Below are 13,480 nucleotides of genomic sequence, written 5' to 3'. Positions count from 1 at the left end.
GTATTGGGGACTTTTTGGATAGCATTGGAAATGTAATTGAGGAAAATACCTAATTAAAAAAAAGAAAAAAAGAGTTGCCTTGGTCATGGTGTCTCTTCACAGAGGGAGACCCCTTACCTAGGTTAGAGTTTCAGTGAATAACCTGGGCAGTGTTTGTGCCTACTAACCACTGAGAGGAGAAGTGGGTGGAGCTTAGAGGATTTCCTGACAATCACACTTTAATGGCTTTCCTCTGCTCCAGATGCAGAAGCCACAATTGGGACCATCAGTGCATCAACCTAACAAGAATACTAGGTAGCTTACAGATGTTAGCAGGTTTGCAGGCCACAATGGACTTTGGTCTCTGCCTCTTTTTTGTCTGGCAACAGTAGGCATGAGAATGTCGCCATGGATTCTTAAGATTTAATTCATTGTACAAAAAGGTGATAGTATCTGATCTGAGCTTTTTATCTTTCTCTCTTTCTTTCTTTCTTCCTTTCTTCCTTTCCTTCTTTTAAATTCAGGCAAAGCCACCTCTTCCTAGCCAAAAGAATAGAATCTAATCTCTAACATTGGCTCTAGGTAGAGACCTTACATTCTAATTTGCCCTAAATATTGCATACCATTGCCTCTACATCTTAAGAGCTACTCAGTTGAACTTATCAATCACATGGCCAGGAGTCCTCTATTCAAGGATAGCTGAGATCACCTGAGAGGGGAAGCCGATTCCCTCAGTGTGATAATGCCCTTGCCCTTCCTAGAAACCAGACCTTGATGCAGCCACTTGGAGGGTTCCCACTGAGTAGCCCTACAGAGCCTGCCCTCTTCTCTTAATTATTCAACAAAGTGTAGCTTTTCCTTTTTCTTCTTTCTATCCCCCTGCTCACAACACACACAAAGTGGCCAGGGCTTACTCTTCTCTGAAGCTAACCTCTCCCACTACCATTTCTTTTCATGTGAGCCTGCTTTCAGACCTCCATTTAAAAATGCATAGTTTCCTTCCTTTTCTTCCTCCTTCTAGGGGCCACCAAGGCTTACACAAGGCTTGTCTGTCCTATTGTTTCCCCCTCAGGTTTTTAATAAAAATCACCCTCAAGCTTTCTTCTGAGTTTGTTTCTTTGGTCAATGAGACTAAGAACTCGAAATAGAGTCCTTGAATTCCCCAGTAACATAATAAGTGTGAAAGGTCTCCAGCCATTGGATGTTCCCTATATAGTCTAGGGACACTTGTCCATCATTGTGTGTCGGAGAGCATCGGAGGCTGCAGTAGGCTAAGACCTCTCCATTATTCATTGATGACCTCAAGCCTCACTCCTTCCCTAAAGCTGGTGACAGCTGCTCCGGAGATGTATTCCAAGGGGCCGCCACTATTACCAGGGCTATCAGAATCAGAGCTTGGACCCTATTTGCCCTAACAAGCCAGGCTCTGACTCCTATCCTTCAGAGGATGGTTAAACATCCAAGTTATAATGAAAAGAAGAGAAGAAGAGATGACTCAGTATGGCCACATTGGGAAGAGGAACAAGGAGGCTCAGTGAACCTTCAGCCATCTTCAGGGTGTTAACATTAAGTTTAGGTTGAAATAGAAAAAGGTGTATCACTAAGCAGTCCCAGCTACGGTGTAGGTCCCACCCATCACTGAGCCATCACAGTCTGGGCTCCAGGCTCTCCTGCAAGATGGTCTGACAAGTGGTCGGAACAGTAAGAAACCTCTTCCTTCCAGAGAAATTCCTCTTCTGGCTGGCACCAGCCTTTGGCCTTTTTCTTCCCCAGCATGAGACTCCTGGGGAAATTCCAATTTCCTGAGGACTAATGTTTCAAATAGTCTAACAGCCAAAGTGGGTGGGGCACAAGTGGCTCATTAGAATCCCTCTGTTCCTGCCAGAAATTCTTTTACATTCTGGAAACACAACCAGACCTGAAACGTATCCAATTGTAATGCAGCAAATGCGGTGGCCGTGGGCAGCGCTGCAGAGGTCTAGGACATTTTAAAATCCCATCAGTGGCTTCCGGGAATCAGGTCCCCGCCCTTCACTGTGGCAATGTCTGCAGGTGAACAGTCTAGATGGTGGACCTGGAAACATTAAAGCGGAGATCTGGGGTTCGCAATTCTTTCACACTTCAAGAAGCCTGGCTTTCAACACAACCACTCAGTGGTCAGAAACACAGTTTCTATTCTCCAAATGGATGCAGATGCAGGGCATACGGGGCAGGCAGTACCTGCTCTTTCCTCCTCTGGGGCCCTTAGCCTTCTGGCTTAGCCATGAGTGAGGGTGGGTGGGGGGTGAAATTTCAACTTAAACAGGAAATAAAAGCACATAAGTCTAATATTTTCAAAATGTTACTGCCTCCCTTCTCCTTGAGGCTCTCCTTGCTAAAATGTGCTCAGAGTGTGCAAATGTAACATTTAGAATGCAGCCTTCTCTGTGCTGGCCACAGTACCTGCCTGCAAGTTTCTAGGTAATGGACTTCCTGGTGTCAGGATCCCTTACCTGGGAAGTGAGTTTACATCAAAGGGAATCCCTGTGGTCACAGATCTGGTTTCTACCCATTCTCCTGCCTCCTGCACCTGGGGAAGTCTGACTATAGTCTATAGTCTCTCTCTCTCTCTCTCTCTCTCTCTCTCTCTCTCTCTCTCTCTCTCTCCCCCCCCCCCCCCCCCCCCCCCCCCCCCCCCCCCCCCCCCCCCCCCCCCCCCCCCCCCCCCGCACTTAGAAGCTTACACAAAGAGACCCTACTTTTTTCTTCTGGGCTCTGATTCCCTTCCTCAGACATCTGCATTTCTATCTGGGATGCTTCAACTTGAACTCTCCTTGCAGCTGCTGTCATTCCCTTGCCTCTGTCTGTCTGTCCATGGCATTAACAGCTCTTCTAATAAATTCTGTATTCCCCAGTAATTCATCTCAGTGCCCTCTTGGGGCTCTAACCCATCCAAAACCCAAGACAAAAGCAAACAAACACACCTCTGCATTAACAATGTGTTAAGCTTTTAACAAGGACTAAGAGCTAAGTGCGCCATAGTTACTTTTACCCTGTGGTAATTTACAACAGAGGCATGTGGTTAAAGTTGCTATTGTGGGAGTGATTAGCACAAAATGGTCACTGGCTCAAAAGGGGAGAAAAGCTTACATATCTTCCGTGGTACTCTAGCTTTTCCCTAAAATTCTGCTCATTTATTTATTTATTTTTGATGTATGTGTGACATAGTGTGTGTGAGGGGTATCAGAAGACAACTTGCATGAGTCAGCTCTTTCTCCCATGTGGATCCCAGGAATTGAACTCAGACCATCAGGCTTGGCAGCAAGTACCTTTACCCACTGAGTTACCTTGCCCACCCTGGCCTGTTAAAGGCTTCAAAGGATCCAGGTGCCCTTCAAAGAGAGCACTTTTGATCAGAATGAGCAGCGTGTGTTCTGTTCAGAGACTAATAAACTCCATAGGTAGCATGTCCATAATAACAGAGACCTTTGCTTCTTTACTTTTTCTCATTGCTGTAACAAACACTTGGCAAGAAGCAACTTAAGGGAGGGAGGGTTTCTTCTGCCTCACAGTTCAAGAGTGCTATCATGTTGGGAAGGCATAGGAGTCAGAGCGTGGGCAAGCCAGTCCCTGGGCTGGAGAGTTTAGGGTAGGGGCAGGGTGTGCTAGCCAGGATGACCCTGTAACAGGTACTGAGGGATGCTGGAAGAATCTGGCGACCAGCTCCACTTTGACATGTTAAATACGCAGCTCTGCTATTTGTCCAGAGTTTGAGACCTAAAACAGCTGAGGTGTGTTCACTTATTTATACAGTCAACAAGCATCTTTTGAACAGTTGAACATCTGCTTTTCCCTGGACACTACTGGGGTGATGGTATGAGCCTGAGAGAAAATTAAGGATAGAGGCTAAAGAGATGGCTCAGTTGGCAACTTGCCTGCTACATAAGCACAGGGTCCCGAGTTTGAAAAGATGGGCGTGGTCATAGATCTCTGTGATCCCAGTCCGCAGTGGAATGAAAACAGACAAATCCCTGAGTTTGCTGATTAACGAATCTGGGTAGCTGGTAAGCTCCAGGCTCAGTGAAAGGCTCTATTAAAAAATAAGGTGGCAGTTATAATGAAAGATACCCAGTATCAACATCTGGCTACTACATACATGCTCATACACGTGTATACACACATAGTTTAAACAAACACACACACACACATGTACATGTGCACACACACTGGAAAAACAAAGTTAAGAACAGCTCCTACCATTAAGGAATACAACAAAAAAACAGATACCATCAAATGACTACACAAGTAAATGTACAATTACAACTATTAGTTTTGTGGCAAGAACATTTTAATGAGGTTAAGCTAAGCTTCCCTGAGACCTTGGAGAAAGAACAAGAGAATGAGTTAACTTGGAGTGGGGGGAGGGAGTCTGACCAAAGAGCAATCAGACAGAACAAACAACATGCAGAGGCCAGGGTATGAGTTCAACCATGTCTACTGAAGGACTTAAAATGGGGATAAGGTGGGCAGAACTAAAAGGTGTGAGAGAATCAGTGTGCTCTCCCACCAGATTCACGAAGTGGACCCCATCCCAAATATACAGTAAATGTGTTGGAAGCGGTGCCTGATGACCTTGGGGGACAGGAATCAGGAGAGTGTGTATGCACAGAGGAGAGGACACAGGAGGACACAGCAGAGACAGCTATGTGCAATTTCAGGGGAAAAGGGTTAGTGAGATGGCTCAGTATATAAAGGCACCTGCCATCAAGACTGATGACCTGAGTTCAATTTCTGAGCCTCACATGGTTGAGGGAAAGAACTGAATCTTGGAAGTTGTCTTCTGACCTCCACGTGCATACAAAGGCACAGGATCACACACACACACATACACACACACACACACACACACACACATCCATGCACAGTAAATAAGTTAATCTAATTTTAAAAGTAATACAATTTAAAAAAAAAAAAAAAAACGAAGAAAGCCGGGAGTGGTGTCACACATCTTTAATTCCAGTACTTGAGAGGTAGAGGCAGGGGGATCTCTGTGAGTTTGAGATTGAATTCTGGGACATCCAGAACCATGAAAAAATAAAATAAAATAAAATAAAATAAAATAAAATAGTAAATGAATGAGTAAATAAATAAATAAAATAGTGGTCTTGGGAGACACCCCCACCCTTGATGGTGTTTACAAACCAGACTTTCAGCTAGCAGAACCTTAAGAAAGCAAGTGTGTTTTGGAAGGAACCATGGGATGGTTCTTACAGCAGCCAACTGAGACCAATCCAAGGGGAGAGAGGAACTCAATGAAGCCAGACTACAGACAACCCCATGTCAAGGACAGTAGTCTGCACTGACATCAGCGTGATAGGATGGAGCCAATTCCCTATTTTAGAAGGTTGGATTAGAGCTGAGGTACTAAAGGAAGTGTCAATCGCTATAGTATGAAGGAGAGCCAAGGTCCAAGCAAAAGAAGATGCAGACTCAGGCTGGAGACATGGTTCAGCAAGGGAGCACTTGCCTAACTGCACTGGTAAAATCTCAGGGTTCATTCTTCAGTATCACCAAGTCCAAACAAAGAACAAAGGGTAGGTTCATTCGGACTGATGGTATTTCCTGAGAATGGTAGGAAGAGCACTAGGGCATCACAGGTCATTTGGAGGTGCTTACAAAGAAAGGTAACACCAGAGGCTAAATAATAACATTCATTTACATGACAGATAGAAGCCATGATGACCAAACTTCTCTCTAAAACTCAGTGAGCTTGGGAGGAGCTGAGGTTAGAGAGTCACTTAGCAGAGGATATAGCAGAAGGGAAACACAGGTGGGATGGGGCTAGTTGGTAAGAGCTTGCCTAGCAGGCACGGAGCTCTGGGTTCCATCCCCAGCCCTGCACAAACTGGATGTGATGGTGACCACCTTACAGGCTGTACATATATGCAGCAGGTAAAATACTCATACACATAACTTTTTGGTGTTTTTTAAGACAGGATCTCACTCTAGCCCTGGCTGTCCTGGAACTCACTTTGTAGACCAGGCTGACCTCAAACTCACACAGATCCACCTGCCTCGGCCTCCTGAGTATGGTGACTAAAGGCACATGCCAGTATATCCAGCCATGAAATATTTTAAAATAATAACAATAATAATGGAAAAGACAGAAAGAGCTGATAGTGCCACATCAAGGGTCTTTGTCCAGGAGGCCAGGCTGGACCCCTGAACTTCCAATTTAATATTCTTCTCACACGCTGTTTCTTCATAAACGAATTTTACTCTCCACTTGGGCACTAGTATGCAGATGCTTTGCTCAGCCAAGGCACCTATACCCTGATTATACTCTGGCAGCCCCCAAGAAGCATGCAACAGAGACCGATGAGCAGGAATGCTAATGAATGGGGCCTAAGACTCCAATATTCCCTTCCTCAAATGCTGTGCATGTCTCCGACAGAGAAATGAAATCTCCGAGACAGGCTGATTATACAAATAAAGCAGCATTATTGTATTTGTCTACCAGGCTGATCGCAGGAAATTTGCAATTTATGATGGATTTCACAAATAGAAAAAATAAACAGGCGGTATCATTTATTATAGCCGCATCTACATCAATAAAGGCAAGGAGAGAAGAGTAGCAATAATCTGAATATTGGAGGTAAAACTTTCTCCTGATATATTCAAGCATTTAAATCAAAATATTATCTTATGCTAAGAGGTCACTAATTTAATTTTGATGATATTTCCCCAAGAGACTGAGTTGATAGATCATTGTACACTGCAGAAAATATCTTTGCTTGGAAAATTAAACTAGTCAAGAAAACAACTATTAAAACATTCTTATGGTGAGCTGGGGATGTGGCTCAGTTGGTTTAAGAACAAAAAAACAAACAACAACAACAAAAAAACCCCCAACTTGCTGAAAATGCAGGAAGCCCTAGATTTCATTCCCAGGACTCCATAAACTGGGCATGTGCACACCTGTAATCCCAGGATTTGAAAGGTAGAGGCAAGATGACCATAAACTGAAGATAATTTTCATCTACTTAGTGGGTTCAAGGTCAGCCTGGGCTACATGTGTACCTCACCCAAAAAGAGACAAAGTGGAGCCCAGAGAGATGGTTCAGTGAAGAACACGACTGCTCTTGTATAAGACCCAAATTTAGTTTCTAGCTCCCACATAAACTGATCTACAACTGTCTCTAACTTTAATACCAGGGTATCTGATGTCCTCCTCTGGCCTCATGGGCACAGGCACACGCGCAAGCACACACACACACACACACACACAAAAGAAAGAAATATTTTAACAGCTATATTATAGACTGGCTTTCTCCAGTAGTCTTCCTTTGTGTTTTTTCACCCAGACCACTCATGCTGAAGCGCCTGTCCTAGGGTTATCCTTGTCACCGTTCTGTTCTCTCACAATTACCTGGCCTAAGTCAGATAGACTCTCCTTGTCCTTAGTGGCTGGCCACATTTGATTCATGGGTTTTCCTGGGTTCTCTGTCATTGGTTTTATGAAATTCCGTAGCACGGTTTACTGCTCAGCTTCTGTGTTCTAATGTCCTCCGGGGATTACATGCAAGCTGCTACCTTGAAAGCTTCCTGGAGTGCCACAAAAATTATCTACCTGCATTTTTAAAATATGTGTTTGTTTTTATTTTATGTATATGAGTTTTTGTCCGAATATAAGTACCCTATATGAATGGCCCATGTATTATGGCCACACATACACATCACACACAGATGGGAAGAAGAAAGGAAGAAGGGAGGGAAGAAGGAAGAAAGGGAAGAAAGGATGGAGGGAGGGGAAGAGAAGGAGGGAGGGAGAAGGGGTGACAAGGGAGAGAGCGAGGGAGGGAAAGAGGAAGGAAGAGGGAGGGAGGGGGAGGGACAGGCAAGGCAGGTGTTTTCAGGAACAGGCACTTTTGCATTATAGGGGTTTATCCTGCAAATTGCTTGTGGCCTATTGGGCATCTTGGCACTGTTTTCTCTCCCAGGATCCCTCATTTTTTTCTCATTATCTACCAGCTCAGCACCTCAATACAGTGGAGGGATAACCGCGAAAATATGCAGAAAAGAAAATTAATAATTGCTACAACGGCTTCCTCATCTTGGTTGGGTTGATGAATTTTGGCTCCATTATCCAGAAGTTAGAAAAATTTTTTAACAATGAGAAGGGAACCTTTAATTGATTTTTTATTGCTTCAAGTGCTCCGAAGACATACTGTGTTTTGTCGTCATTTACACTTCATATTAAATTCAAAACATGCTTGAAATGAGCAAATATTTATTCTCATTTGATCCATCTGTTAAGTGAAATACTAAAAAGACAGCTAAATCACTATATTAAATTCAGTGGTTTATAAACAATTTATATGTTCATTTGTTCTGGGTTAAAAATGCCCCAAAGCGCAAGTTTATGAAACCCACAAAGCAAATTGCATCGTATTAATCTGATGGATGTAAGCCATGGCTTCCTCCTCCTCGCTTCATTAATCTACTCCCTAACTTGAGTTAATTAGTGAGGTTCCTATTTTTAAAAGTTCTTTGAAATGCACTGGAGAGGGGTGACAGCATTTGCTCAGACCGCTTTGAAAACCCACCACAGAGAAGATGGGCTAAACACAAATGGCAAATTTCTCGGGGTCTCATCACACACTGAGTACCTGATTGTCAGTCAGCAATGTCTATGCTGGGAGTCAGTGGGTGATTAATATATCGTTGTTATAAAGAATCCGCAGAAGCCTAGATGGGAAGGAGGAACTCATTTGAAGCAATTACTACTGTAAGAAATTATCTCCAACGGCCCGGCTATATATACCAAGTAGAGGCTGACGTTCACCGGAACCGGAACTGGGGGACGAACTGCCATCCTCTCAGAGAAATGGAGAAAAAGCAAAAACCAGAGATTGGTCAGACAGTAAAGGCAGGTCTATGGAGATGGCGCTGTGGTTGAGAGCACTTGCTACCCTTCCAAAGGACCAAGTTCAGTACCCAGAACCCACAGCGCACAACTGCCTATTAACACCAGCTCCAGCTCCGGGAGATTCAAGGCCTTCTTCTGGGCTCCTTGGGCACCTCCATGTACATGCGTGTATTCACACACACACACACACACACACACACACACACACACACACACACACATAAACATACGTTAAAAATAAACTCTTCAAAGTATAAACGGTGGATAACAGTTTAAGATGGTGTCTAAGGGGATTTAGAAGGGAAAAGAAACTTCTTGCCAAATGTTCAAGCGAACAAACACGATTTCTGTCCCTCCAGGGATATTTTGAGCAACAGACAGGGGGTGACAGATTGTATTGGCTTCAGTACCCTTGCCATGTCCCAAGCCATGTTATTTCACAGGACTCCCCACTCTGACTCCCAGAGCATTAGTCTGCCGACCTCACTCACTCAGCCTGCAGACCGCACGTAGCTCGTTCCTTCCTTGCCTATGTCCTGCCTTACACCATTTTCCTTCTACCCAGACTGTGGAAGTCTGGGCCAGACCCTCATTTCCCCCATGTGATGGGGTTTGGATGATGTTGTTGTTTGTTTCTAAACACAGTGTTATAGATGCTAAGCTGTGAACTTTTGATCCTCCAGCTTCCACGCACAGAGTGCTGGGGTGGCAGCTATACACGCTCACTTTCCCTTTTGATGCTGTGTCAGAGCCAGAACCTAGGGCTTCATGCATGCTAAGGACTCTACTGACTGAGCCACCACCCCAGCACATATCATAAAACAGAAACATATACTGCCCAGTGCAGCCATGGCAGAAGAGAAGGGAAGAGGAAAGAGCATCAAGATTAATATGAAAGACCCTGGGCTACACACAAGGAGCAGAGCATGCAGAGTATACAACTGTAGAATAAGGTGAGCGCCCACAAAAGAGTACAGCTCCAAGAACCCAGGGCCATAAGGCATCTAAACTTCTTTTTTTCCCACTCTCTGGCCCATTTCTTTGCTTGGTAGTAACCTCTTTCATGGTAAACTATCTATGTCTCTCCCACTATCTAAATGTCCTTCATCCAATTCCCTGTGCAAGAACTTAGAAATCCCAGTTGGCACCCTGGGCTCCCCTTCCATGCCAGTAATACAGCTCTTGGTGCCACAGGCTCATCCAAGATGTGCAAGCTGGTCTCTTACCATTTTCTTGGATTAAAGCCAATTCGGCAGCTGGCCCACCCTCAGCCAAAGGAAGGGCCAACTTAAGACTCCAGTGCCTTCCAACCCTGGAACTGCTTACACAAGTTTCAAACAACCCCAAGATTGATTTTTCTCAGGAAACGACACTGATGAGGAGAAGAATGTGCGTAATCTCAATTCTCCCTTGACCAAGCTCCCACTCACATACCTATGATGTCACCTTTTCCTTGTTTTTGCTGAAAAATATTTTCAGCAGCCTTTGGTGACATGTGCTACAGATGTCTGGGTTAAAGCCCTGGCTCCCAGAGGTCAGCAACAAAACCCTTCTGGTTTGGGTTGGTTTGTCCTTTAAGACTTTTTTTATTATTATTCATATGTGTGTATATCAGGGGCAGGTGACTAAGCTGTCCAGAAGAGGCAGTCATGGCCCCCGAGCTGGAGTAGTTACAGGTAGTTCTGAGCCACTAGACGAGGGTGCTGGAACTCCAAGCAAGGTCTGCTGGAAAAGCAGTTCTCTTTCCTGTGGAGCCATTTCTCTAGCCCTTAATTCAGGATTTCTTGTTTTGCTCTGTATTTGGTTTTGTTTTAGGGTATCATAGAACCCAGGGTAGCCTCAGATTCACTATATAGCCAATGATGACCTTAAACTTCTGATATTCCTGCTTCTACCTCTCAAATGATAGGATTACAAGTATGGGAGATCACACCAAGTTCATGTGCTGGTGAAGGCACTTGGGGCTTCCAGCATGCTAGGCTCTCCCATCTGAGCCCCATCTCCAACTTCCCATGACTCTCTTCTGAAGGTTTTGGGGTCTTACATATAACTGGCTCCCTAGAATTCATCCCTTTAAGCCCAGAGAAGACCCTTAATTTCAAATACTTGCATCACCACCAAGTTTTGGAAGCAAACACCTCTCTCTCTCTCTCTCTCTCTCCCTCCCTCCCTCTCTCCCTCTCTCTCTCCCTCCCTCTCTTTCTCCCTCCTTCCCTTCCTTTCTCTCTCTTTCTCTCTCTCCATCAGAAGTTGGAGCGTAGAGAGGTCAGCTCATCAGATAAACCGAAATCCCTGCTATGGCTCACTGTACTAAGAAGGCACATGGCCCAGCAGAAATCTAAGCAGGGAGTGCTCACATACATCTCAAAGTGAGCAGATCAAAGCTTGGTTTCTTTAGACTTGTAGATCACAGCTGCCAGAAATAGCAGTCTAAAGAGCAAGTATCCCTGAGAAGCCAGTTTCTTCCAAGGAGGAGAAAAACAAATGCGGACAAAATTTCCCTGCCGAATTAAGGCTCTCTGGCCTAAGGATCCAGTAAGATAGCAGTCTCTCTCTTTATCTCTGAAGGACTTGTCCCTGTCCAAAGGAACACTCGACCTGGGTGATTTCATTTGTCCCTCTTATCACCCAGTATCTTTATCTAAGATACTTTGTTTATAGCCTGAAGTCATAGGAATAATGTACCAGACCTTTCAATGTCACAGGCCACAGATTTCCTAAACACAAAGAAGAGACATCTCCCCCCCCCCCAATAAGCACCAAGACCTTTATTTAGCTGCTGCTTTTTAGCCTCAGTGAACTCCAGGTTTCACTTCTCAGGCCAGAAGGCCCAAGTCCCCCCTCCTCCCCCCAGCCCCCTCTCCCCACCGCGACCTAGACTCACTCAGGAATATAATGGTCTGTCTTCTTGCTGTCCGGCTCTCCTCACTCTCTGACTTCCTCAGCTGTAGCTGTGGCTCGGTCCCTGCAAGAGTGCCCTGCTTGCTCTTCATTAGCACTTTCATCATATTCCAACACATGAAAGCCACAGACGCCAGGACCACCAGGTAAACAGCGAAGGCCCCAAAGATGCTGGACTGGAAGACCTCCCAACGGTTGGAGAGGTTCGTGCAGATGGACATATTGGAGTTTCCAGGTTCATCGTGGTGGCAGGTACGAGAGAGGTTGCAGTTGAGTCCCTTGTGAGTGGGTACGTTTGCTAGAGGGTACTCGATACCCATGGCAAAGAGCAAAGGCAGTGCCACCAGGGCGGAGGTGACCCATACAAAGCCAATCAGCAGTTTCACCTGGCGAGGTCCAGACACTGCTTTATACTTGAAGGGATGACAAATGGCAATGTAGCGCTCAAAGCTGAGGGTCAGCACATGCAGCAGTGTGGCATAGCTGCACGTCTCAAAGAGGAACGTGTGGAGCTTACAGGACAGAGCATAGCTGGGTGTGGTCAGGGGGTTCCAAATGATGCTGTAGAACTCCATGGGCATACCAATCAAAAAGACCAAGATATCTGAACAAGCCAAACTGACCATGTGATCTGTCACCTCCTTCTGCAAATAGCCCTTCTTCTGCAATACCTGCGTAACCCGGATGGTGACGCTGTTGCCCAAGATGCCTACCACAAAGATGATCAGGTACACCAAGATGAGGGTGATTTTGATCCAAGTGGCCACCTCAAATTCAGGAACATGGCTGTGATCGATGACACGGGAGCAGATGTTGTTGGAGCCACTGGATGAAGCCATGAGGAAGAGAGACCCAGACCACCAGGTCCCCAAATGTCTCCTCTGCCCTTTGTTCTGCCTCCCAAAGAAGCCCCGCAACTCACCAGCGTGGGCGCAACACTTTTCTGTCACTGTGGTTGGCTGGCCAGTAGTGACTTAGTTTTTCGGCTCTCTCATTGTAACTTCCTGGAATAATTCACCCTAGAATCCCTGGCGACGCAGTGGGTGGCGGTGGGGTTTGGAGATAGTCACTCCGGGGTGAGGAGGAACCAGTCCGGAGGAGGCTCTGACCTCCCTACTCAACTCTGAGTAAGAGCCGCAGAACTCTGTCTGGCGGCGGATCCTCCTCCCCCTTCCAGGTCCCTGGCACTGACCTCCCCGACTGCCTTTCAGGAGGGAAGGGAAGAGGTCTCCCACGGGTCAATCATTAACCACAACCCATTCTGCTTAGCAGCCTGCGGCAGAACCAGCCCAGCCAGCCTCAGGGTCTGACTCAACACAGATTGTGGCAGGAAAAGGAACAGCACCTCCCCACCCCCTCGCTCTTGCAGCCTTCTCCTGGCCAGTCTTTGAGGTTTCTTGGGACTGGCAAACCGAGTAGGTGTGGCACCTGGGAAGGCGGAGGTCTCTCCAGGCCATGGAGAGAGACAATCCTCTATATACTCCTGTATCTGAGATGTCCTGCCTTACAAGACTGGTTTGACTGTGGCTTGCCCTGGAAAATTCTGCAAGTGCGCTCCCAGCAGTGCCTAGCTTATAGGATACCCAGGTATTTGCAATGAATTACTACCTGGAAGTCATCCCCAACCTGGCTAATAAGACCATTTTTGAAGTCTGGCTTGGCTCCAAGCCTCCTCATGTGCACAGTGCACGC

General features: G+C 45.8%; 1 protein-coding gene across 1 annotated transcript in view; it reads right to left on the bottom strand.

Annotated features, from left to right (window-relative positions):
• The window catches only part of Gpr39 (G protein-coupled receptor 39), a 203,356-nt gene extending 190,373 nt beyond the window's left edge, over window positions 1-12,983 (bottom strand). The window contains exon 1 of the mRNA XM_021172183.1: window positions 11,772-12,983. Coding sequence (XP_021027842.1) covers window positions 11,772-12,627 — 856 coding nt within the window. The 5' untranslated portion in view covers window positions 12,628-12,983. The remainder of the gene's footprint in view (window positions 1-11,771) is intronic.
• Between the last annotated feature and the right edge of the window lie 497 nt (window positions 12,984-13,480).

This window comes from Mus caroli, chromosome 1, assembly GCF_900094665.2.
Source record: "Mus caroli chromosome 1, CAROLI_EIJ_v1.1, whole genome shotgun sequence".
Classification (NCBI taxonomy): Eukaryota; Metazoa; Chordata; class Mammalia; order Rodentia; family Muridae; genus Mus; species Mus caroli.
Note: the sequence above shows the minus strand (reverse complement) of the source record. Positions and strands in the feature narration are given on the sequence as shown.